This window comes from Siphateles boraxobius, unplaced genomic scaffold (assembly GCF_051911475.1).
Source record: "Siphateles boraxobius isolate OS27281-9 unplaced genomic scaffold, OSU_SipBor_1 5, whole genome shotgun sequence".
Classification (NCBI taxonomy): domain Eukaryota; kingdom Metazoa; phylum Chordata; class Actinopteri; order Cypriniformes; family Leuciscidae; genus Siphateles; species Siphateles boraxobius.
The window spans coordinates 33,395,928-33,423,028 of record NW_027509141.1 but is presented as its reverse complement, the minus strand read 5'-3'; the positions used below and the strand labels follow the sequence as shown (position 1 = coordinate 33,423,028).

The 27,101-nt window shown below is 38.4% G+C and overlaps 2 protein-coding genes across 10 annotated transcripts in view; one reads left to right on the top strand and one right to left on the bottom strand.

The window, feature by feature from the left end:
* Positions 1–14,796, bottom strand: part of camta1b (calmodulin binding transcription activator 1b) — a 304,866-nt gene extending 290,070 nt beyond the window's left edge. For 4 of the 8 annotated variants that reach the window (XM_077204055.1, XM_077204062.1, XM_077204057.1 and 1 more), the window contains exon 1: positions 14,713–14,796. In XM_077204055.1, coding sequence (XP_077060170.1) covers positions 14,713–14,737 — 25 coding nt within the window. In that variant the 5' untranslated portion in view covers positions 14,738–14,796. Of the gene's footprint in view, positions 1–10,811; positions 10,914–14,712 lie in introns of all 8 variants that reach the window. The other 4 variants (XM_077204054.1, XM_077204063.1, XM_077204061.1 and 1 more) reach the window with 3 other exon arrangements.
* Positions 14,797–16,470: 1,674 nt separating this feature from the next.
* dnajc11b (DnaJ (Hsp40) homolog, subfamily C, member 11b) lies at positions 16,471–27,061 on the top strand. Of its 2 annotated transcripts, XR_013194936.1 has the most exons (17): positions 16,475–16,577; positions 17,462–17,591; positions 19,800–19,873; positions 19,995–20,096; positions 20,881–21,009; positions 21,089–21,211; positions 21,287–21,360; positions 21,441–21,630; positions 21,735–21,820; positions 22,738–22,854; positions 22,968–23,123; positions 23,237–23,306; positions 23,421–23,478; positions 24,258–24,400; positions 24,489–24,618; positions 24,703–25,608; positions 26,143–27,061. XR_013194936.1 is itself a non-coding variant. In XM_077204085.1 (16 exons), exons 1-16 carry the CDS (start codon positions 16,503–16,505, stop codon positions 24,726–24,728), a joined length of 1,683 nt encoding a protein of 560 aa, XP_077060200.1. In that variant the 5' UTR covers positions 16,471–16,502; the 3' UTR covers positions 24,729–27,061. The 2 variants fall into 2 exon arrangements, 1 of the variants encoding a protein (XP_077060200.1); XM_077204085.1 differs by having other exon boundaries at positions 16,471–16,577; positions 24,703–27,061.
* Positions 27,062–27,101: the final 40 nt, after the last annotated feature.

Here is a 27,101-nt window from a genome sequence, read left to right as displayed (position 1 = left end):
AATGAATAAATGAGCCGGCTCTCTTGAAAAGTTTTTCTCTCTTTCATTCCAAGTAACTGGACCGGGATGAATTATAAAAGAACAAAGCGTTGAGCAACTTATTTACATGGTAATTAAGACTAGAACATATATCCCTTCCTATTCCTATTTGTCATTTCTCGTCTCTTCATTTATCTCAGTGCATGCTTTGGCAGAACAAGTGAGCGATTCTGAGGACTGCAATTTAGTCTCATTGTTCTGCATCAAAGTAAGGGGCTTTTAAATTACGCTGACTCTGACGACTGTGGCTTTAGAGGCAAATTTTAATCACAGAGTCAGTCGCCGTCTGCCAAGCGCTGCCTTAAGCGTTTGCCTCTCTCTCTCTTTCACGACCGTCTCCCAAGAGTAGCCAATGAGACGCAGAGCTGAGGGAAAAAAGCTTAACAACAAAGAAAAGGAAAAACAAAACAAGGCTACGCACACGCTGCTAATACTCACTCAGATATAAACATGTGGATGTAGGTGGTAGAGAAAGATAGAACAGAATAGACTATTTGCCCCTTCTCATGTACACAATTATAGGTGCACACAGGCATGCGCGCCCACTATAATTAATTATGAATGTATTAAGATGAATCGCTCTTGTTTCAAATTCTACTGACATACAAAAACACATTCACGTTCGACACGAACACCAATCAACATTCAGCCCAAATGCCAAGGCGTCGCACCCACATGTGGCCCTTGTCTAACTGATGTCCGACTCTTGATCTGAGGAAATCTTTGAAAAACACCCATCAAACCTGCCCTTCAAAGTAATGTCAAGCATCAGAGTCCCGTCTAAACCGAAGATACAAAGGTATGGCATAAATTAACTCTTTATCATCTCACCATAAAGAGCTCTTTTAAATTTTTCAGAAACTCCATGTCAGCAGTCGTGAGTTAGGTCAAGAAAGTGACAGATAGACTGAACTCTTTGACGGGAGGCATTGGAGGTCACTGAATACGGAACGATCTATGTTGAAATAAGTGATGAATGTGACTTCTGCGCAAAGGCACTATGGGATCTCATACTGTCAATAAGCAGCATGTTTGTACAGATCCCACATGTGACTTTAAGTGACCCCAATAAGAACAACAACACTGATGGTGACAGAAAAGCCCTAAAGGCAGTGTCTGAAAAGCAGCTTTATTTTCAATGAGAGTGTTTACATGAGAAATGAGCCGAAGCATACTATTCGGTGATAAAAGGTTGGTGAGCATCGGCCATGGATAAACTATAGGGCCAATCGGGCCATCCAAAACCAAGCTTTCCAATATTTAGACAGACAAAAAACATGAAGAATGAAAAATATCATATAAGCTAAGCACATACAACGAGCACATTTAGCCCAGCACACAGCATTGTTTTCAAGTTCCATCGCGAAATATACGTAACAAAAGCCGACCAATCAGCTTGTGAACATATCCCTAAATGTCACTTGGTTCATTTGGTCCAGAGTCTGGACTCCAGACCAAAATAAAAAAACATTTATTCCTGGCCCGCTTAGCGTTCACATTGGCATTTTAACACCAAACCTAAAGATACCGAAACCTAAAGACATATAGGGATATGTTCGCAACCTGATTGGTCGGCTTTTGTTACTTATATTCCGCGATGGAACTTAAAAACAATGCTGTGTTCTGGGCTTAATGCGCTCGTTGTATGTGAATAGCCTATATCATGGTAGGTTATTGTGACCAGCTGAGAACTCCTGAAGAGCTTATAAAATGTTTAAAGGAGTCAAAACAGCAGCAGGAATCCCTCCGTCACACACACAAACGAAGATCTGGTGCGTGGAGACGCGGTTCTGATGTCTGTACTGAACTGTGATGGGCAACATAGCAACTATGTCTTTGGTCCGAGTTGTATTCATATTTTACTCGAACCGCACCAGAGTTCACTTGGAAGCGGACAGAGACTCATCTTTTCATGCTTTAATGTGCACAAGGGTTCGGATGCCAGCATTCACACTTATTCAAATGAACCGCGCTAACAGAGCAATCGCACAAGGGTTCGTTTTATTCCAACCAAACATGCCAAGAGTGAACACACCCAAAATCATATTAAAAGGCATCAGGAATTAAAAGAAGAACAAAGGTTTTAAAGTTCCTCACAAACCTCTGGTACTACTGCACACACTCAACTTTCTAGGGGTGTAACGATATTCAAACCGAACCGAAAAAACGCGATACAGATCCCACGATACAAATCGCGATTCTCTCATGGCGTACCGAACACGCCCCGCCCCCTGCTATACCCCGGCCCAGCAGACCTCATGTCTTATGTGTACACAACGAATTCAGTTTTGTAGCCTAACCACCATTAACACCATATAATAGCAAACTCCGTGTTTTGTTTTGTTACTTTCGATAATAAGCAAGGTGTAATCTTTCAAATTCTGTCTATTTGATCACGAAATCCAAACAATAAATGCCGTTTTGGCGCTCTTTGATGTGGCGTGACAGATCGCTGTAATAGCTCCTCATTTCAAGCGGCAGCACGGAGCGCGAGTAAACGCGATCATCTATTCCTCAGTTACAGAATAAACATGAATGGACACCTGAAGGTATGTTGAAAGAAACAGTATGCTTTCTGAAAAGCATCACAACTTGTGTAATCGCTCAATCAGGGTTTCAGCAGCAGAAAGACGTCAATAAAAAAGCTTCGTTTTTCACAGAGCATTACATTTACCTCAGCAGGCAAGTCATCCAAATGAACTGTTGCACTAAATAAATGCACTATATTAGCCTATATTTTACTTAACCTCTTAAAGATATCTTAATTATTTAATTTATGTTTAAAATATCTTTCATGAAAATGACAGCAACTGTGTAAATTATTATATCTCAATAACGAATTAGAGTAAAAACACTAAAGTTAATGCAAAAACTGCCTTATGTTCAGTTTACATGTTTTCATACAATGTGTTGGGTGTTGATTATTATATCTAAAAAATAAATAGCATCTGAATTTAGGCTAAAAGTCTAGGCTCTGTTGTTAACCTTTAATGTTATAGTAATGTGCGGGCTCCTTATATAGTTTACAGCATTAGCAGATCTTTTTTCTTTTTAATCCTTGCGAAACGTTTAATTGTAATTGAATTAATTTAAAGACAAAAGACAATTTTTCATTAAACCACCGTTTAAAAATGAACAAAAAAAGCAATTATAGCTTTCTAAACCCCATCCCACCGAACCGAACCGAGATGTCAAAACCGTGGGAAGAACCGAACCGTCAGTTTTGTGTATCGTTACACCCCTACAACCTTACATAGAAAGTTGCATATTGTTAAAAAAATAAAATGTTAAAAACTTGCCAAATTGTAGGTTTGCAATTATTTGAATAATAATTATTCATGTATTGTAAATTCTGTAAAGCAAAATGTTTTACTCATTACCACAATGCTTTTTATGTGTCTTTATAGTGACATTGATATCACAAGAACAGGTGATGGAGCAGTGTCTTCATTTTTTTATTCAATTTAATAAATTTTACAATTGTTCAGAATTTTGATTAACACAACCACTGTGTGTGGGCCTCTCAGTTTTTAATCCCTTAGGTACAATACAATCCTGAAGAGGAAAACCGATAAACAGGGTTTATAATGAACAATCATCTGCAAAGGTGTCTGTTGAAATGTTTTGACATTTCTCGCAAACATTCATAATTAATGCGTTTTAATTGAGCGGACGGATCTAAATGGCAAAACAGGCTAGCTGTGCAGAATGAGTACTTGTACTTCTAAATCCGCAGAGCCACATTTCTGTTCACCCAAGACAAGCACAACGAAGGTCCATCCTCCTGTATGTTCCCTCTGAGGATTACCGCATATCTGCGTTCTTTAATGACTCTGTAAGCATCTATAGTGTGCAAGTACATGGGTCGGTCTCGAAACAGATGGAGCTTCGCCACTGCAAAGTGTAAAAGACAAGAATGGACACAAAAACTTTCCACACCTCATCAGCCCAATGTCACTTTTTAATGAAAGCCGTCTCTTTTTCCATTAAATTGTCAGCACTGACGGACATTTTCTGTTTGCATTTGTTTATTTGTAGACTGTTTTTTCCATGAAACGCCATTTCACCTGCCGTAAGCTGTTTTGTCTCAGATCGTGGCGGGGTGTACGCTTCCAACGCTCCTTTAGAAACTCTTCAAATTAAGAATGGTGCAATGACAAATGCTCTGAGAGCGGCAAATCTGCTTCAGAAGGCAAATTTGGAGCCTGTCTGAATAAGGAGAGGGTGACATTTACAGATTTGATTTTCTCTCTACCTCATCATACGGCAGACACAAGCCTGCACAAGGGTCGCTGTAGTGTCTGCCGTGACTTTTTGATCCCATTTTGGAGAATGTGGGCTTTGGAGGAAATGCATTAAACTATCCTGATATAAGTACAGATTCAAGAAAAAACGTTTTCTCGAATGGACTCAAATGGAGGTCAAGTAAATCTAAAGATGTTTCTGTAGAACAGATAGGGGCATAGAGGACGTCTGCAAAGTCAACAAAAACCTAAAGGAGTAAATGTTACGGAGATCAATTACGTCACTTTCGCTTCGCCTCTGTTAATGGATCGATTTTGGCCCATCTGTCATATTACAGAGATGTTTCACCAAGGACCGCAATCTGTCTCGTGAGAAATGTTCCAGAAAATCAAATCTCATACCCGTTCGCATCTCAAATGAAACTTTAGATTATAATAAAAAAATGCAAATTGCAAAACAGCACTATATAGATTCTACTCATCAACTGATTAATTTTTTTAGCTTATAAAAAAAAATGGCGTACACATAATAAAACGAAAAGAAAAACTCAAATCCTCCAGTGAGATGAGGTGTCAGTTAATTATAAAACGTTGTATAATAAAGACTGAAAAATGCTGGGAAAAGCAACATTTACAGTTCCCAGTACAGATATTAAGAGGTGTCTAGGGAAATTTGAGCTTTTTTCTCCTTTTTTTTCAAACAAAATTAATGTGACAGAAATAAGGGCTCATTGCACAGTAGTTCCAAGCAGACAGGGAGAAGGATGGGACTGCATGTTAATTCATCAATGGTGCTAGTAAACTTTTCAAGTGGTCTTCCCTCAACTGCTTTATTAACCACATGAGTTGAAGGCAGGCTAGGAAAGAGGGAGGTCTTATGACTTTCAAGTCAAAGTAGAAAAGGCTTTGATATGAAAGACAGCATACGAAAGGAGAACGCAGCGGGTTGACATGGTCTTTTACCAAGCTGGCATTCCAACCTCTATACTACAAGCCTCCTCCGTGCCTCTCTCCAGGGAATTGTGCACTGCATGAAAATCAGTGGTATAGTTATCTATATGCTAATTTCCATGGAACGAAAGGTGAATATTCAGACATTGGAGAGTCACACCCACAGTGTTATCCCTGTCTGGTCAAGAAAAACACAAATAGGAAGACCATAACATAAGAAACAACATGGACACATTCACAGATCGCAAAGAGATCATATGCATCTAATTTAATTATTAAGTTGATGATGAATTATGGATTTTTATCTGGGGGCATTTGCTCTGCATGAGCAACTGCATGGGAGGGAATTTTACCGACCCAAAGTAGGGCTGGGCAATGCATCTAAACATTGATATATCTCAATATTTTTCAAAATTTTGATGATATTCAATATTTTTGCATTTGCATTTTGTTTTTCCTCCCATGAAAAGACTGGAAGGGTAAAACAGATTTCAGCTTGTTACGTAAAATATTGTTTCCGGTTTCAAGCCTCTTCTTGTTTGGTTGAATAATACTATCTCAGTAGCTGTTTATGAGCACTATTTATTCATATTACACATTTAAGCTAAGCTTTTAAAAACTTACGGTGCACTACAAAACTGTTACGGTGTTTAAGTGCTCACGGCATCCCGGAAACCAATATTTTAACGATTTATAAAAGATGAATCACTGTTCTGCCATCTGGGATTTCAGTATGGAGATAAAGGAGAGGATCATGATTTTATGGAAGTATTACATCACATTCTGAGTGTATATTAGCACCGTTTGTTTGCTTTTGGCATCTGATAGAGCGTTTGGACCTTGAAGAGGCGACGAGTGACATCATACTTAACAAGTGGATTGTTACAAAGTTTTTTACCGCTTAACGGTTTAAAAAATAATAATTTAAACACAGTAACCACTTATTGTTTTTACTAAATGAACACAAATGGAACATTTAAAATATTTACTTAAAAATAAAAATATAAAATGGATTTGCAAACGTGTAAAAACATCCACAAGCTCGCTGGGGGAAAAAAGGGAATGAAATTGTCTTTCTGACTTTATAAACATAACATTTAACATTACCACAATATTCATGATATTCTTTAATTGTATAATGTGTAGGCCTATCACCCAGCCCTAACCAAAAGCATTCCTCAAAACTGCCTTTGACCGCTTTGGGCTACATAAACCTCAGATCAACTACAGTTTATAAATCCACCAGCAGAAAAAAACACCACATTCTGCTGTGTGTATGAGAGGCGAGATCTTTTTCTGTATGTAATAAAATTTCTATTGAATTAGCTATGACTTGAAGGGGTGGACGATGTCAGTCAAATTGATTTAGTATCTACTAAAGCGACTCAAGGTCATGGAGCTCGGAGCCAGACCTCGTCCAGAGAGAGTCTGAAGTGTGAACACTTTAAAGCAGGAGGTGTGGAGAGATTCTTCAACAAATCTGAGGAAAAGTCGAGAAGGAGTGCTGCCGTGACCTCCAGCGCTGGTCCTCATCCTCAAAACCCTTTGAGCCGGGAAAACATGTGAATCTTGGTGCTAATCTGGGGTTTAACGGCTCATCTTTAAAAGGCTTGACATTGAAGAGCTGTTTTACTGTATCTGTCATGGCAGCTTGAGCAAGCATCACTTCAGAGAAAAGAGCAAAGCTTGTTTTAGGATAGGATAAAGAGGGCTGACAAAAACAGATCTCAAATCGATAGTGTCCTCTTGTCCAATGATAGGATACCTTTTTTCTCCTCACATTTTCTTTTTTTCCTCTCTGAGATTTGTGTTTCACTAGCACCAAAAATGAGGTTGCCTGAATTCTGATCAACTCTGGACCCCACTCTATGCCAGGCTTTATCACAACTAATCATGCTCAGATAAAGCATTTTGACAGGATGATTGTGTGATCATGATCCTCATCATAAAAACTATAGAGACAGAGTGGACATAAAGAAGGAAAGATGAGGATAAAAGAATGAAAGGGAGGATGATAAATCTATTTTTTTTCCCACAGGGAAATGGCCTGACAATGATTCACATTTCCTCTTAACAGAGAATAATGTGCCGTCCTAAAGCCATTAAAGGAAGCTTGTGTCCGGCCAGAGCCATGACATCATTTGGCACGCTGTTTTACCACCTTTTCTGATTCAAATGGGATCTAGGTCCAATTGGTCAGTTTCAATTTCACTCATCCCTCCAAGATCAATACCAATCAAAGCAGTGATTGCTCTATTGTTCTGCTTAATACTACAGCTCCTTCACTGGCTCCGGGCCTTCATCACCATCAGCGACCACATCTGCGCCATTCAATAGATCATTGGCCAGATAGCTATCTGCCATTTGGCTAATGAAGATTGTTTATAGAGAGGAGACTATAAAAATGCAAAGCTCTCTGTGGTTTTAACACATTCAAATCTAAATTAATGTCACTTTCATCTCCTTGCGTGGGAGCTGTGTTTTGATGGAGTTTGGAAAGTTACTGTACATTTACTCACACTTGTCAGTTTTTGTTTGTTCATACATTTCTCTGGTAAAAGTCCAAGGGTAAAGAAGCCCTTAGCACTAAAATTCTTAAGGAAAAACAATAGGAAGTTAAGATCATAAGCACTTAAGGACATAAGATCATATTTTTCAAGAATTTGAGAATTTCCTAGTCAATATTTTGTATTCCTGAAGAGAATGTTTTTAAGATAAAAACCAAGAAAATAATACAATTCTTTTGAATTATATTTTCAAGAATGTTTTGTGAATCTGGCGTTAAATATAAGAATAATGCTACATGGAACCTTATAGAACTAACTGATATTGATTTAATGTTTCTTTCAAAAGCCTAATCGGTATAATATTGATATCTATATAAAGGCATTGACTGTGCACAAGAAAGGGATAAAATAGGTTTCAACAATACATTTTTCTTTGTTTAAAACACATGTGTATATGTATATAGACAATAGGCATAAGATAAATGAAGTGATAACAAAACATATGCTTCTGACATGAATTATAAAACAGAAGCAGGTTCTATAAACAGCACACAAATAGGCAAACACCAGCTTGAACCATTGTCTTACACCTGGACGCATAAAACCAACATGCAAATTCATGCAACACTGACTACCAAAGGCATTCAGAGACATAAACAAGACAGAGGATATGAGAATGCTCAAATACACATGGACTCAATCATGCAAATGAGTGTATGAATACAAATGGATAAAGAGTTGAGCTATGCATACAAAATGCACTTTAGAGTTCTGGCTAACAATTTGGTCCTGGTTTCTGCCCTACCCGAGCTCTCTCTCTCTCTCTCTCTCTCTCTCTCTCTCTCTCTCTCTCTCTCTCTCTCTCTCTCTCTCTGTAGCAAAAATTGCATATTATCATCATCATGCTCTTCAATAGATCCTTGTTTAAATCATGTACTGAATGTCTGAGACTTTAGATGACTCACGATAACCTCATTTCGGTGTTAATAACAGCATGGTACACAAAAGCCATTTACACAGTTTGAGCACCGAAGCCAAAAACACATTGAAAGTGAGAGATAGGATTGCTAAAAAATATCCTTTCACTTTAGGTGTGATTTTTTCAAAGGTCTCCAAAACAACAAGGTCAGCTTCATTTAAACCTGCTGGACCTAAAAGGAAGCTATGCTGCATTGGCTCAGTCATGACTTGCTCCCTGAGACGAGTAAACCGAATGTACGCTGGCACGCACAGATAAGGCATGATTGTTATGAAGAGTGACATAAGCCTGCGCCAAGTGAAGCATCACCGGACGCCCGACACGCTAGCGCTTGGAACAATTACCGCCAACTGTTTTGATAACGGTAGACGTTATGCAAGCGAAGAGTTCAAACTCCTCCAAGACAGGAGGCCGATTCTGTGATAACCTGACTTTCGTGTCTGGGTGTCCCAGGAGACCAGCATCTCTCTCTGCTCTCTTCCCTGGTAGAGCAGCTCAGTCAACTGTTTACATCTCTGCAACACGAACAAAACCTCTCATTATTTGCAGGATCTCAATTAAATTTTATCTTAGCCAATTTAAAAGATCTGTACGGCAGCAACTTCTCTCTTAATTGCTAGGGTGTTTTTTGAAAATAAAGCCTGGCTGATAAAACACTGAAGATATGGGATACTGCGTTTGCGACAAGAAAGCAAATGAACGCGCTGTCATCCTTCCATTGAAGTCAAGGGATGAATTTCTCTTGGTCTCTAGAGGCTAACTGCTTCTTATCTATTGACTCTTGTCCAAGACAATATACAATAGCACAGAAAAAAGTCTGCAAATTCATGTCTTAGCAAAATACTGGGTATGAGTTGAGGTCTAAAAGTAAAAAAAGCTGCACATCTAAACATATTCTAAAGAGACTTGATGATGTGCATTGTGGCTGCCTTAATAAGTGGGAGTGGTTCATCTGGGGATTTCCACTGGTGGAGTAAAAAAGGCTATGCTGGACACTAGGGAAGAGGAGAGGGGGAAGGAGAGAAACGGCAGACCAGGATTCCTCCCAATTAGCTCACTTCGACATTCTGGTTCTGTCCCAGTTGGCTCCCAAAGCTTTTCTTGGCTCAACAAAGCAAAAGAATCAGGCTAAAATGGGGTCCATGAAGGGGGCCGCCTGAAACGGATCTCCTTTTATCATCACAGTCCGAAACGTCCAGGGATTCGAGGCTCACAAGCAACGTCTACTGCGTTATAAGAACCGACAGCCCATTTCATTTAAAAATCAACATGTAGGCTAATCAATGGATTGCCAACATGTCTGCAAAGAGTTAATGCTGTTGTTAAACCACGAGAGCCGGCATGGCCAGAGACGGCTGAGATGTGTATCCCTCCAGCTGCTAATTGCACTGTTAGCCTTCAACAACTGGGCAGCAGAACTCCTGCCACTTAGTGTCCATGTCGGAGTGTCTTCATTAAGAGAGTGTCTCTTCGAAACATCCTCGATCACTCAGTGAAATCCCTGAGAACGGCTGGAGAGAAAGAGGCACAACAAGAACACACCCTCATCCACACCCACGCAAGCCGACGCCTGCGCTCTGCGTTGATTAGCCATGACAACGAGCTGCTGCTTCCAAAAATATGCTGCTCGTTCTGGAGCAGCATTGCCATGCATGAATAAACATCATCTGTAATGGAGCTGAATGAAAATGAGACGCTGGCCTTTTTTAAGCTGATCTACCAAGAACGGTCTCTCCCTCCCGACACCCTGCACTAAAAGTCACCTAGTAGCTTAACGTTGGCTTATTACAAATTGCTTTGATAGAATTTGCTAAGCTCTTGAACCTGGTAAACACACCAGGAAAACAACCGTTATTGTGCTGAAAGCAAGGTTTTCGATCAAAAGCTCTAGAGACTCTGAAGTCTTGTATTAATTTGATCTTTCTCTGGTTTGGGCTCTGGTAATACTATAAAAACTCTGTTGAAGAACTATACCAGCAGCGAGAATGAAGTTATACAGTATGTAAACGAATGGGCAGAGAAGATGAACAGCATTTCATAATGTTGTCATGTTTTGAGGGATGCAGTGGAAAAGGAAGCCAGCTCTCTTACTGTTGTTGTCTGTGTCATCGCTGACACTCTTAGGAGGAACGTGGCCGGTGTAACCGACGGCGGTTCTGTACATTCGATCCGGATTACGTATTTTCTTCAGTCCTACAGGGGACACAGTGGAGGAGGGAACAGTGAGGGAAGAAGGTCTGTGGGTACAAAAATACAAAGCCCTCTACTTCCTATTCATGCAGAGGTCATTCATTGCTTTTACTCTCGCCTTCTAAGTAACCACAGCGCATTATAATTGTGACATTGCGATAAATTTTTTGCCCTTCTACAACTGACTGGAACATGCACTTTAGAGGTCAAGAGGTAATTTCAGGTTTAAATCGCTACCATCACACTTGCATTTGTGAGTCAAAAGGAGCTTCTCCAGCATCCAAGTATTGCATACAAGATGTGTATGTAGGTGTGCAATCAACTAGGCTGGCGAGGAGCTAAATCTGCATGTTGAATCATACCACATGATGAGGTTCTACTAATTTCTGTAGCTTACTGGATTCTTAAATGCAGTTGGCAGGAAAAAGGCTACTTCTGAGCATAGATATACAACATTAGCATTGAATTAGAAAAAGAAACCAGCTGCTTCTTAAAGAGATAGTTCACACAAAAATGTAAATTGTCATCCCTTGCCCACCCTCATCTCATTCCAAACTTGTATGACTTTATTTTGTGATTATCAACATTGAAGAATGTTGGTAACCAAATAGTTTTGAACTGAGAACACTGAGAAATTTCTCATAGTATCTTTTTTTTATGTTCCAAAAAGAAAGTAATACAATATTAAAGTCATACACCATGAGGATGAGTAAATCACTTTCATTTGGCTGACATATCCCTTTCAGTAAAGAGCAGCAAAGTCTGATGCTGTAACACCGTGTCTACACTGGGTGCGGCGCCAACGCAACACAAATCCCTGACAGTAAACTAATGCCTTGTTCTATTTATGACATACTCCAAACACTCCCAATACTTCACATAGGAAGAACAAATGGATTTGCAATGGTCGCTTTGTTGCGTCCAATGTAGACAGCTTCCAGCTGTTGTGGCGCGTATAGAGAAGCTGTGAGAAACACATAAAGCAAGCCATAAAAAGCATGCAAATTACTGAAACTGAAATCTGAAGAGCTAAACTAGCACTTTAATTTCCCCCAGTTGTCACCTAAACATTGGTAAACATCATGTTCATATTGACTCTTTAACAGTGATGGTTAAGGATTTAGTACCTGAATCACTGGTAAACTGTGCCCTCTCCTTCCAGTTGGCTAATCAATCCATACAATCAATCATTTAGAAAAGGTCTATCAAGTCAAAATAACTTCTTCAGATAGAAAGAGTAAAAGTGGGAGACACAGCTTACTATATGCATGGCTTAAAATGTTCACTTAGCCAGGCAAAACTTCAGAGAGGCTAGATAAATTCTACACAATCCAATTTGTTTGGAAGAGCCAGTAGTATCAGTTGTATTTTCTTTTATAAGAGTGCTGCTGTTTGCATCGCCAAACAGATCAAAAACACCCAGGAGCTTAATTTCAAGCAAAACCACACTGTGAAATTTCACTTCTCTGATAAATTAGAGAAATTGAGATTTGATGAGCAATCAAATATGTACAATTGAGCTTACAAAGCCTGCAGTTGTCCGCACAATACAGGTTAGTGGAGGCACGTATGTGAGAGAGCAAAATAAAACAGAGCCAACTGACTGAATGGATGGAGAGAGAGACTCTCATGCACTCTCTAGCCATTGAAATATTCCAGAATACGACTTTGAAAACATCTAAAAGCTGATGGGGGTAGTGAGAGGAGCACATCCTTGAATGTAAGCTGCCATCATCATGTTGGCAAGAACCACTGGAGAATATGCTTCCTGTGCGGAGGAAAAGGAATAGAACTGATCCAGGGAGCTGGCAAGAGCAAAGACTGTCAGATACAAATGCGTGACACAGTTTTAGGCCGTATAGGTCAAAAGAGGCAATGTTTTCTCCTGTTCTGTGGCAGCTCAAATGGGTAAAAATAGCCTACAATCTTTCTGTCCCCAAACTTACATTACATTATGACACATTTTTCATTTTGAGAAGTAGAGCGAGAGCAAAGCTTTACCTGACTGGACTTACATAGATAAATGTGCACTATGAAACATAAAGAAAGGTAATACCTTTTTCTGGCCAGGTCATCTCTCAGCAATAGTAAAAATGAAGATGTCCAACAACAAACGGAAAAACAGAACTGTGCTATTGCCTATAGATCCGAAGTAGTGTGCAATTAATACTTCCTTTCTAGAAGATAATTCTATACGTTCCAGCGCTCACTAGAGAAATAGCACACATGCGCGCTACCGTCCCACACAGGCACTCTGCGTGCTCACCCAAATCACTGAGGGCAACTTCGTCACTTTGATGGAATTCTTTAATAGGCAAGCTTAGTTATCACTCTTAGTTCCAATGTGTGTAAGTTGGGGGGTTGAGTGGGGTGGGGGGGGGGGATACCTGAATTGCACAGCTCAATAGCACCACCATGTGGCTGTTATGAAGCAAAACTTCCTTGACTGATTTAATTTGGGGGAAAGAAATTTGAATAAATAATTCAATGTTGACAAACTCGTGGTTGTTATTTTAAGCTATTCCAGAGCTAGTTTTCCAACATTATTGAACAATCAGCATTTTCTTCCAAAGATGCTTTAGATTCAAACCAATGTCTTACCATTTATCTGTCCCCAATGAAAAAAAAATTACGTTTTCCAAAAGGGATCAAAGTAAACAGAATATGAGGAATTTTGAAGGCTAGGGAGCGTCTTGTGAATCTTAAAGGTGATCTGAATAATTTACATCTTCCTTCAAATTCGTTATATAAAACTAAATGCATATATTTTAATCTGAAATAATTTCATTAAGACGTAAGGGCCACATTAACAACATCATCGAAGAATGATAAACAACACGCGCTCCGTTAATGCAAAAAAAAGTGAACTTTAGGTTCGACTATATCAAAACTAATCATAATTGCACTCTATTCAAATTCTATCGAATAGTGGAAACATGAACTTGACTTTAGTTGCCGAGCATCGCTTTAGGAAAGAGGAGAGACGTACCTTTCATTTTGCTGCCTCATTAAAATTCCGCTTCAATTATCCCAGTGTCCTTTCCAATCCAGTTTCAATGTGTTATTATCTAAGAAAATAACTGCTGACAGCTTCAAAACAGCAGCGGTCAAATAGTCACAGTTCTGGGGAAATATTCCATACAAGACCGAAGCATATCGAGCAGCTGTCGGAGGGTTCAGTCACTAAAGGGGGGTTCTGGTGGGGGTGGAAGGAAATCAATCACGTTTTAGAGGATCACCATAAATCTGCATTTATGGCTTTTCGAGTTAAAAGCGTCGCCCTGTTCAATGCGAAAGAAAAATGAAGTAGTTGACTGCGTTTGACTTCACGGAGCTCGCCTGTTTGTCAGCCCACGGGGAACGTGGATGCGATGTGGAGGAATCCCACTCTAAACCATACGAGTCATTTCACGCGTTCATTTCGTCTGATGCGCTCATGTGCGCGTCTCAGTTAGGCTATAAGAAAAACATGTTTCTCTTCATCTAACGAAGGCTGTGGCTCGGCTCGACTTGGATGCGTGTGACTTTGAAAACCCTCTGTGTGCTTTGAGATGAAAGGAGTCGCGTAATGAACGTAACCCGTGATTACCTAACTCCGTTCCCGATATTTTAATAGCCGTCTCAGAGATGGCTAATCCCATCAGCGCTTCAGCTTTTTTGCCATTTCGTGACAAACATAAGCTAAGCGAAAATGTCATTGACTTTCTCCGTCGCGCATCCCTATCCCGATCTTCATCATCTGGAGCTTAACGCTGATAAAACTGCGAAATGAAAAATAATAATCTTGTTATTTCTCTCTTACCTTCCGGCTTGTTTTCGGCAGCCATTTCCCCTCCGCGCGCCACATCCTCCTCCTCCTCCTCCTCCTAGCGACCGGGGGGGTACCACGCGCGTTCACGGCGAGGACGCGTCTAGAGGAGGGGGCGAGAGGCGGGAGGCGCGTGCGTGAAGACGCGTTAGCTATTGGCCGCGAAGTGCCATAAATGACAATGGTGCTTTCGGTAATGCTTCATGAATTTGCGAAATCCATATCCCCCTTTTATCCATCCCCTCAACGCCATTGGTGAATTGATTATTATTTAGGAGACACCTTTTGATGCAGCGACCAATATGGTTTTTTTTTTTTTTTTTTGGAAGGATTTGATTTTGGGAGAAATCTTAGGAATGTAAAATATATAGGCTATATATATATATGAAATGTAGAATATAAGTCTACTATAAATTTTTATGAATACATGCTTGAAAGACACCCATATACGTTCGGCGTGACAGAACTATTTTATAACACTGCTAATCGTGATACGTGTCCAGCAGTCTAAGTGCTAATAACATGTCCCACTGTGTCATATAATTAGATGTTAACAGCCATGTTAGAGTCGTTAATCTGCCACTCGTGCTGAAGATGATTGTGAAACGAGAATGGCATGGATGTGAGCATAGAGACCATGACGGTTTTACTCTAAAAGGTTATTGTTGTATCGCAGGTCAGCAGTGACACCACTGAAAAGAAAAGGACAACACATCTGGATGTGTCAATTCGTGCGTGGATGCTCAAGCTTGTTCGTGAGTTCTTGAGCGCTGTCCACTCGTGGGTGCTGAAGGAGATGGTGCTGAAAGAACAGCTCCACTCATCGACCACAAACAGTCCGTCTGCCGTTTCCCCAACTGACGCCAAATCAAGAATGTTTACGCACAACAACGCAGCATGTAGTGATTACTGCCAATGTATTTGAACAACAGAATCATAAAATTAAGAAAATGATACATCGCGGTAATTTTGGGACGATGACATCATAAAGCCTTCTCCTTCTAAAACCTAAGCATTTTACTAATTGTTTTAAAATAATTATCTATGGAGTCAATATTATTACCATATTGAGAAATTACATATATTAGAAATATTGTCGCATGCCACAATCATTTAAAATGACCAGACCTAAAATAAAATTATAAAAAACTCCTCTAAAACTGATTAGCATTGTTTATGGACATCGTGTACGTAAACTAACTAACTAACTATGTATTCGTTATTATTATTATTATTATTAATAATATTTTTATCAATAATAATAAAAATAATAAAATGTTTATTTATTAATTATACTAATAATAAGATGTATCCATATCATTAATCCAACTATTTTACTTAATTAGCTAAATAAAAGGTTTGGAAATTTTCACCCTGATATCTGTCTAATAGCAGATTTAAATTTTAAAGGACTCTTCTCCAGAACACATGGTGGCAGAAGAACAAATGAATCCTGAGCTTCAGCCGTAAGCGAATAGGCAGATTTACTATGGCAAAGGCTTAGCTCATTAATATTCATTTCGTAGTACTGCCTTTACCTCGCATGGCTCTGCTAGCTCCTAGACCTAAAAGCGTCATTACACACAACATAACTAGTATTCAGGAGTCAAGTCTTGGCTAAAGCAGTATTCTCCAGCTCACACCCCCCTAACCTTCAAACGTCAGTCTTTCAACAAATCAGATCAACCTACAGGCTCGAACGTCAACATTGCGTAATTAATATTCATGAGAAAAGCCTTCACCGTAATAGGATTTGGTGGAGGGGGGTTTGGGACACTGGGAACATGGCGGCTGCCTTGGAAATAGAATTGGAAGTAGATAACGAAGATTATTATTCTCTGCTCAATGTCAGGAGAGAGGTAAGGAAGTGGATTTTTAAGAGTCATCTCCGTGGTTAAGCTCTGCACACAATGACGCGGGGAGTGACTCTTATATAGGTGACATATATAGGGATATTCATACAGCTGTCATCGTATAGCTGCTACTATAATATGCCGGTTGCATAGGGCTTGTAACGTTACTCATTGATCTGACGTTTCATGCTTGGACACCTTTCTAGCAGCATCTGTCAGCAGTCAGATTGCTATGTCAGCCATTAAGGTGATGTTTATTAATATTTCGCATACTGTACGTGCCACTTATGTAAATGGCGCTTGGCGCATGACTTGAGCTTATCTCAGAAAAGCCCATTCACTTAACGTTACTAATAGCGCTTAAAAACATCACACTTCATAAATAATCCACTAAGAAATAGGCTAAGTCAAACCTTGTAATGTATAATTACTTATTATTATACCTACCATAATAATAATTAATAATAACTTCTGCTCGCTCTTGTGCTCGACTGCTATTCCCAAGGAGCTGCCTGTAATATTGCCTCCCTCCAAACTCTGTGGATGTAACGGAAATGTTTGCGTTTGCGTTTGAAAGCAAAAGCGCGGCAACACGCAGTCTTACCTGGGCAGCATAACCAATCAAAAGCCTGTTACCAAGGTGTGGCCAAACCAATGAATTTAAAGGGATAGTTCACCCAAAAATGTAAATTCTGTTATAATTTCCTCACCCTCAGGTTGTTCCAAACCTATATTATTATTATTTTTGTTATGCTGCATATCGGTATCCAAATAGTTGATCTGTCCGGGGCCTATCAATATTGAATATCAGCTGCTGACGCTGCTTAATAATATCCCATCCTTCAATATGTCTGTCTTTCATCTACTTTTTGTCTATTTTACATTCACAGGCTACTCAAGATGAGTTGAAGGCGTCGTACAGGCGAATGTGTATGCTATACCACCCTGACAAGCACAGAGACCCCGAGCTAAAGAGGCAGGCAGAACAACTATTCACAGATGTACACCAGGCATATGAGGGTAATTATTATAACTGTCCCCAGGACTAATAAGTATGACAGTTTTTAGTTCACAGGTTCATCCAAACATGGAAGTTCCGTCGTTATTTTCCGCACCCACATGTAATTTTATTGTATGCTGCTAGTTTTGTTTTTTAAACACAAAAGGGACAGATTAACCCTATAAAGCCTATTGTATCATATTTGATAAATTAATATTTAAAGTAACACCAGGTAACTTTTGCTCTCGGGGTCCCCCTACAGTTGGGAAACAGTATTGTCCTCTACTACTGTTGTAAACTCTGTCATCGTGCATTTGTTGACAACCATGATAGCCCTGAACACTGTAGGCGGAGGTCACATGCAGGTGTTCTGTTTGCGTCGCGTGTGAAATGTCTTCATCCCAGGTACAGTGGCATATATTTCAGCATGTCATATGAATATAATTTCATGGGTTTTATTTTTTTTCTAACGACAAATGATCGCGATGATCCCGTTTACAAGCCAGTGTCATTATAGTAGCCTAGTCTATTGGTTACCGTTATACTCAATCTATATGATACTTCAATGCAATGTTTGAGTGGTAGATAATAACCATATATCGTCAATATTATAATATCAAGCTACCATAAATAAATCTGCAAATTTTACAAATCGATTTGCATTATAGCTTGAGGCAAGACAAATAATCATTACCTGATTCATGAAGATAAACAGAGGATAAGATAGCTTCCGTAACATAGTCAGGCAGACAAAAAAAACACCCCAGACTACGGGGTGTCATTGGTTGTTGCGTTAAATGTTACCCAGATACAATAGTGCTATTTTCTGATTGGCTAACGACACCAGATGAACAACACCAGAGGAGACACGCTTGAATTCATGCCTGTTCCACAGTGAGAGCGGCGCGGCCAGAGTTTTGGGCGCTGCGGCATATTAAATATATTACAAATAGTTTTTCGGTGTGAGAAATAATATGTGTGGCGGGAGAGCGTGACAAAAGACCGAAATGAGTGACTGTCACGCTCAATACGTGACACTTGACAGCCCTGCGAATTTAAGGCAGTGGGGATGGTGGTGGAAGTGACGTATATGCCGTAAAGCAGTCGAGTTTTGTAGTTCTCTTTGTTCGCGAATTACTACCCCAAACCCGAAGTTTAAAAGTACGATTAAAAACGCTACAGACCCCGTCAGGCTATGGCAGACGTGTCATTCAACCTATTGTAAGTCGATGTACCATCACAAGAGACTTGGAAATATATTATGAAGGTTGAAAAGTGTTACTTTAAGGCCTCTAAACTATGATCAACGTGTTCAAAACTTTGCTGAAAAAACTGTTGTATACAATTTACTGCATACCTTCTTCCATCTGATTAATAGTTCATACTTTTTACTTAAAATTACTTTTAGTATAATTGTAAGAATGGCCCCCTAAATGTCCAATTGCTGTGAAATCTTTAAAAACAAAAAAATATAAAGTAAATGTAAGAATAACTTTTATTCAAGATGAACATTAACTGGGCTGAAGCAACTTATGTTTACTTGATTATCTATACATAATTTATTAGAAAAATCATGCTAAAATGCAAGTATGAAATTTTATACATCAGGCTTTTGACGAACGTGTATTTGTCTCAATCATCCTTGTAATGCATTGCATTATATGTTTTGCCCTCGCAATTAAAACTACAGAGATTTGATAATAAAATTAAGCATTTAACATACTCTTAATAAGACATTTTATTGAGAGATCTTACTTTTTGAACATATAAATAAGAACATCTGCACTAAATTACATATTTTTGCTTATATGCAGGTCCATATTCTTCTATATCAAATGTGAGCTATAACAGTGTGATGCATCAACTATGATACTAAACATAAAACTTTTTTTTAGATTTTGTCTAAAGTTTAAATAAACTTCAAAAAAAAAAATCTGACTATTACTTCATTTGTCAGACATTACAGGGTTAAACATTTTTTACATACAATGAAAGTTCATAGTGACCACAAAGCCATCCATATTTAGAATAACATGAGGGTTAATAATTGTAATAAAGTATGTAATCTTCAAATAAAATGGTTGTGACTTAAAGAATTAAACCACTGAATACACATAGAGTCATATTTGTAAAAATTTGTAAAACTTATAAAACTACAAGTGTAGTCAAAATAATGAAATTATTAATTGACATTTTTATTTGAATTTCATTATTTGACCTCTGCATAGTCCTCAGTGACCCACAATCTCGAGCCATATATGACATATTTGGGAAGAAAGGCCTGGAGGTGGAAGGTTGGGAGGTTAGTTTTGTTTTCCAAATTGACAGTTTTTTTTTTTTTATTACAAATATTTGTACTAATTTGTGTTACTGTGATGCATGTGATGTTAATGATCTGCTTGCTTGATCCCCAATGTCTTTAGGTGGTGGAGAGGAAGAGAACCCCTGCAGAGATCAGGGAGGAATATGAACGTTTGCAGAAGGAGAGAGACGAGAGGAGACTCCAGCAGAGAACAAACCCTAAGGTGGACAGTACAGACCAGAATGACAGGGGGAGATAGTGATGGTTTTTATTTCCCAAAATACAGTTTTATTTAACCGAACCTTCCAGTTTTGTTGTGCTCCAACTGATGTAATTTAAAAGATCCAATTTGCCAGTTTGTTTGTTTCTTCTAAAATTTGAAGCCAGATAATATCAGTCAAATCTTTGCTTGATTGTTGAGGAACAGATATTTGAGGACGGCTTTCTTGCTTGATATTTATTTGACTTCTTTGCTCTTTGTTATTTATTAAACTCAGGGCACCCATAGGTCTTTAAAAATAACAGTAAACTCATCTACATACTATTCCACTTTCACAGCCTCATTGTGTTTATAATCACATCATGCAAACTATTCTGACTCAAACTTTCAAAGAAAATATTTGTTTTAAAAATGACTGAAAAAGGTTGTTCAATTGTAGCCTACATTTAGCTTTTTACTTCTGCCAATAGCATTTAGGCTTCAAAATCATAAAAGTTGTGTTCACTTATGAAGATTATCATGATGAACAAAGCATGTAAGAATCTTAAACTGTTGTTGGGCACAGAGCTTTTTTTCGGCAATGATCCAGGAGCCAATAGAAAAATGTTATTGTTTTTTTGTAGAGGGAACCAGGGTGATGCAAACTTAAATCATCACTATTGTTTTTTTTTATATGGATGACCTGTATTCATTTTATTTGTGCAGGTCTTAAATTTTATTTAAAATCTCTGCAGAATTCATCTAGATTTACTCAGGGTTTACTCATCATTAGTCTGTTTTCATTCAGGGGACAATAAGTGTTGGCATAGATGCAACAGACCTCTTCGACCGATATGAGGAGGACTTTGAGGATGTACCAGGAGGAGGTTTTCCCCATATTGAGATCAACAGGATGCACATATCCCAATCCATTGAGGTCAGCATGGACAATTGTGCATATTATGATGTCCCCATCTCCCTTGTGCTCTATAGTCATGCAGGATCATGTTTGACAGGCGCCCCTGACCACTTCAGATACCGCTGTCCTCTCTGGATCTCTGTCTACGCATAATGGCAATGGGGGAGGAAATATAAACCTTTGTGTGCGGCGTGTGACCTCAGCACGGGGCTGGGGAGAGGTAAAACTCTTACCAACACACCTCCAGGTTTTGTGCTGGTCTGGTTCTGATGTTCTAATGTGTGTCTGTCTTAAGATGGAGTTTGGTGCAGGGGACATTAGAGGACCTTTATTTGGGATGAAAGTGTTCCGTAACGTAACTGCACGATGGTAGGTGTCCGTCTGTGTATGATTGAAGTCTGATTTGTGTTTCTAATTTCGGAGAATCTCATGAATTTTGTGTCACGTAGCTTTGTGACTGCCCAATGGGGATTGCAGTTCTCCTCACGTGGCGTACGGCCCAGTGCCTCTACAATGCTGGCCCGCCACTTAGACCAGAACACTATGGGCTACCTGCAGTGGCGCTGGGGAAGCCAGTCTGCCATGACCACCAGCATCGTCAGGGACACTAAAACAAGCCACTTCACCCTGGCCCTGCAGGTGAAGCCCTCACAGGGGTACATTGACGATGGCAATCTGTTCCATTCAAAACAAAGTCAATGCATTAAGAATGCAATTCATCTGTTCTTATTCCTGTACCTCAGCTGGGCGTTCCTCATTCCTACCTGATGATGAGTTATCAGTACAAATTCCAGGATGAAGACCAGACCAAGGTCAAAGGTTCCATCAAGTATGTGTTTTACCTATGGCTTTCAATTGAGATTTCTATATACACTACCATTCAACATTTCACTGTCTGTAAGACGTTTTATATTTGAAAAAAGACTCATCTGCTCCCCAAGGCTGCATTTATTTGATCTAAGATACAGTGAAAACTGTAATATTGTGGAATATGAATACAATATTTCATAATTAAATTTTTTATGCAACAATACAATGTAATAAACAAAAGTAATACATTTTGAAGCATAAAAAATACAACAAATACTTTTGAGTGGACAAATTATTGAATAAGTGGTTAAAGAACTTAAATCAGAAATGCTATTATCTCTCTCTTAACAGTATTATGCTCACAATTTTGACACAAGAAGTGGGCATGAAACTGGGCCTGGTTTCATGAAATCTCTTAAGTGGTTTGACTTAGTGGTGGTTGAATGTTTATATGTGAACAAAAGCCTAAATTAAATCTTTTCATCATATAAAGCGATCTTGTCTCTTCAGAAAATGAACAGCTCAATTCTAATCTCTTTTTGAACTTTTTGAAACGTCAAATTGGTATTTGTGTTGCTTTCAATGGAGGGACAGAAAGCTCTCAGATTTAATCAAAAAGATTTTTATTTATGTTGATGAAGATGAACAAAAGTCGACGAGATGAGGGCGAGTAATTAATAACAGACATTAATGACATTTTCGAGTGAACCATCCCTTTAAATAAAAGGCTATTATGTAACCGGTCTCTGACCTTTAGGAAACTTAATAGTAAAGCACATTGCTATGTTCACAATAGTGTTTCATTTTAAATAAATACATTTTTTGGAAAAAAATCATATTTAATATAAATATTAAATGTGTTGCCCAGCCCTAGCTTTATAGAGGTAAAAAGTTCCTATGTGTACCCCGATGGCTCATTGACTTTGTATCCAACAGGACTGGATTCTTTGGCACCGTGGTTGAATACGGTGCAGAGCGTAAGATCAGTCGCCACAGTGTTTTGGCTGCTACCGTCAGCATTGGTGTACCTCAAGGCGTCTCCCTTAAAATCAGGTTAGCACTGACTTGATCTTAACCGCAATAAGCACAGCTCAGTAGAACAGCAAGCTAAGCTCAAGCTGCTCGTGGGTGGTCTATTTATGCGGGTCATTTTCTACTGTCTACAGGTTGAACAGAGCCAGTCAAACCTACCTCTTCCCGATTCACTTGACCGACCAGATTTTACCCAGCGCTGTGTTTTATGCCACTGTGGGCCCGCTGGCCATCTACTTAGCTGTCCAGAAGCTAATTATTATGCCTTATGTACAAGCCCAGAAGGAACAGTGAGTTATTATCCATAATTACTGCTCTTAAACTGCCCATTTTCCCAAAACCCCTGTCTTTACATTACCTCAGTTTCTCTGATGAAAGGCCCTGACTCTTTGGTTGTTTACAGGGAGTTGGAGAAACAGAAGGAGGATTCTGCTTCAGAAATTGCTTGCAGGAAGCAAGAGGCTGAAGCTGCTGTGAGTAAAATAAATACATACACAACAATGACTATTTCCAACATGCCAACACAAACAACCATTTATCAGGGAAGATATGTTGTTTTCTTGTGTTATTGTGTATTTGGTTTTCAGGTTTTGCTGATGCAAGAGTCAGTGAAGAGAATTATTGACGCTGAGGAATCTAAAATGGGTTTGTGAAAGCCCATACAATTGTTTTTTTTTTATATACATTCAGATAGATACAAGTTAAGCTCTATGGACAGAATCTGTGATATACTGGCAATAACCACAGAAAATAGTGTCCATTCATTTTTTAATTTTAAAAATAAGCAAAACTAACACTTATGTATTATATCCAATATGTATACTCATCTAATGACAGCATATAAGCTGATAAACCCAGTAAATATACAGTATGTCCAAAGATACCAGGGGACATGATGTAACAATTCATGTGAATTACTTTTGAACTCTATGTACATAAGGATTTATGAATTCAACAGAAATTGAATTGACCTTGAATTCATAAATCCTTATGTACATAGAGTTCAAAAGTAATTTCTAGAAAGGTCATGGGAACTTCTTTAATTAATACATATTTTTTAGTAAGGCTCAGTTCTAAAGTACGGTATTTCTTTCATTAGAAAGTACTATCTCCATAAATTTTTTTAAAAAACCAGCAGTTTATTAAAAAAAAGAAACCCGTAAAAATCATCTCAAATGTACATTTTTAATTATTTTTTTATTTTAACTTAACAGCTTAAATTTTGTCCGAAAAAATTACCACAAGCTTTACATTTTCTACTGTAGGTACATTACTGTAAACAATTTTTTGTTTTGTTTTGCAAACTCTGGGATGAGAGGAAACACATTGTTGTCCATACAGTTGAACTTATACTGAACATGAAACGTTATTGTTAAATAAATAGTTGTGAATATTATTTGAAGTGATTCATGTTTTTACTCTAGGTCTCATCATTCTAAATGCCTGGTACGGCAGATTTGTATTGGACAATAGCCAGAAACGTGAGAGAGCAGAGGTCATCGACGTGACCATCCCTCTCCAGTGTTTAGTGAAAGACTCTAAACTCGTTCTTACAGAGGCATCAAAGGTTAGACACGCAAACATCAACCGGTGCTAAGATGCTTAAACTCTTGCCAGGTGCTTCACATTAATTAGTTCTGTCTCATGTTAATCAGGCTGGCTTGCCGGGGTTTTATGACCCGTGTGTCGGAGAGGAAAAAAGCCTAAAGCTGCTGTACCAGTTCCGAGGTGCAATGCACCAAGTCTTGTCAGGAGACACAGAGCCTCTTAGGATACCTAAACAATGTGAGTACTATGCAAACAAACTGGGAATGTTTCAAAAAGATGGTTAATTCAAAGCTGGTGTAAAGAAAGTCTCTTTTCATTCAGCTCATAGAATCAATTCAGAGACATAGGAGTCTTCCACACATTGGAAGAAAGGACAGATGAACTCAATGGACGTCAAAGGAACAGAAAGGGACAGTCGGACATCCAGTGATCCGAAGGGCTGCTCCTCTTCATTCCACGTAGTCACCCGTGTATCACCTTTGTGTTGTCTGTTTATCAAATCCCTTTACATGTATCGTCAATGGGTCGAACACATCTTAACATCCCCGTAAGATCTGGAGTTTTAAGTGAGACTTCCGATGAACCTCCTGAACCCGTCTGCTGCTTTGATAGCTCTCTGTTTTCGGGTGGTAGAAAGAGGTTAAATATCGTATCACTCCATCCATCAGTCTCAGTTGGTGTTAATACTACACTATCTGATGATATCTACTGGATAGTACAGCAATAAAAGCTCCTGTAACCGAAAAGTATGATTCAAAATCGTAATGAAGTGCTGTAGACCCCGCTGTTTAATAAAACGGGTATTGATATTGAAATGTTTTTGGACAGACGGTTTTGCATGTTTGTACACTGGGCTTATGAAAAAAGGAAATCTTAGGCTCACACTGCCTCCAAAATCAGTACTGTAGAAGCTGCCACAGGATCGTGATTTTATTTTCCTCGGGGAGAAATGTTGTTTGGATTACTCATCATATTAATATTTATTTTTACAGGTGAATCTCACAAAAAATGGATGGCAAATTCTAAATGCAAAAATAAATGCTTGCATTACTGTAATCGGAACATTTTTCAAATTTGAATAAAAGATGCCCAGTTTTATTAAAATTATATATTTTGTATTACTGTGGGATATTGACAGTTAGTGGAGGTGATTTAAATGGACTTACAAGAAATCTTATAAATGCAAGAAATCTTTAAAAATAATTGTCTTTATGCAAACTTTTATAGGTGAATTATGACCCAGACTATTTTTGTGAGATTCACCATTTAGATATACAAAGATAGTTGTACGCTGTATATTCTCCAAATTTAAGATACTAAATGAAGTCTTACAGTGTTACTGTACATAGTCAGAGTTAATACATGCTGTCTTTGCATCTGGACATTTGCCTTGAAAGCAACTTTCCCCCCTTCTCAGTTTTCAAAAGTTGAGCTGCATTAGAAATGCTTAGATTGAACTAGTATAAAATTAAAATGCCTTTTGGAAAATGTTGTGCTACATTCGGCATTTATCATGATATCACTGAGGGATTTAAAGGAATAGTTCTCTTAAAAATGAAAATTCTGTCATCATTTACTCACCCTCAAGTTGTTTCAAACCTGTTTGAATTTATTTCTTTTGTTGAACAAAAAGGAAAATATTTAGAAGTATGTCGGTAACCAAACAGTTGATGGACCCCATTGACTTCCATAGTAGGACATTCTTCAAAATATCTTCAGTGTTCAGCAGAAGAAATTCATACAGGTTTGAAACAACTTGAGGGTGAGTAAATGATGACAAGTGTTTCTTTAAACAAGGTCACAAATATGAAAGCACTATGTTCAGAATGCATTTGTACCTAATCCACTGAACCATTTGTTCATTCGTTGTTTCAATTCAATACTGTATGCCCCTTTTGTTTTAGTTTTCTTAATTTTACATTGTTATTAGTGCAATTTGTCAATAAGTGAGCGATGCCTATATAATTTGGGTCTGTAATAGATGTTTATTTGTAACCGTCATTCCAGTTGCACATTTCATCTCTTGGGCTAAGGGAAAAAAGTTATTTCAACATCAAGGCATTTTATTGTTGGAGTAGCAACAATAATATTCTCATTCAGAAGTGAAAACAAGGCTTAACTTCCCAGAATCCTGGGTTAGTGTTAAAAATAGTTCACCCAAAAATTTTAATTCTCTCATTTTCCTCATCCTCATGTCGTTCCAAACCCGTAAGACTTTTGTTCATCTTCAATAAAAGCTTAAATTAAATCATATAAAGCGATCGAGTCTCTTCAGAAAATTTGAACTAAACGACTCAATTCATATGAATTCGTTTTACGGTCTCTTTATGATCTTTTTGAAGCATCAAAGTGGTAGTTGCTGAGGGACAGAAAGCGCTCAGATTTCATCAAAAACATCATTTGTTTTCTGAAGATGAACAAAAGTCTTACGGTTTTGAAACGATTTAAAAATGGGCCTTTTAATGTTTTCTGGTTTGTTATCCAGTACTGTCATCATACCTAGCATGTCTCCTGAAATTTTTAACATATCTCATGTTCATGTATATGGCTTGTTCAAGCCACATTTTTAAACTGAAAGAAAACGGTGTTACATTCCTATCCGATGCAAAATCTTACAAATGTATTCACGTAATGTCGACCTAAAGAGTAGTTTAAACAATAAAAAGTGATGAAAACTACACTTCATCTGACCTTTACAGTTATTTTCTTTATATAATATA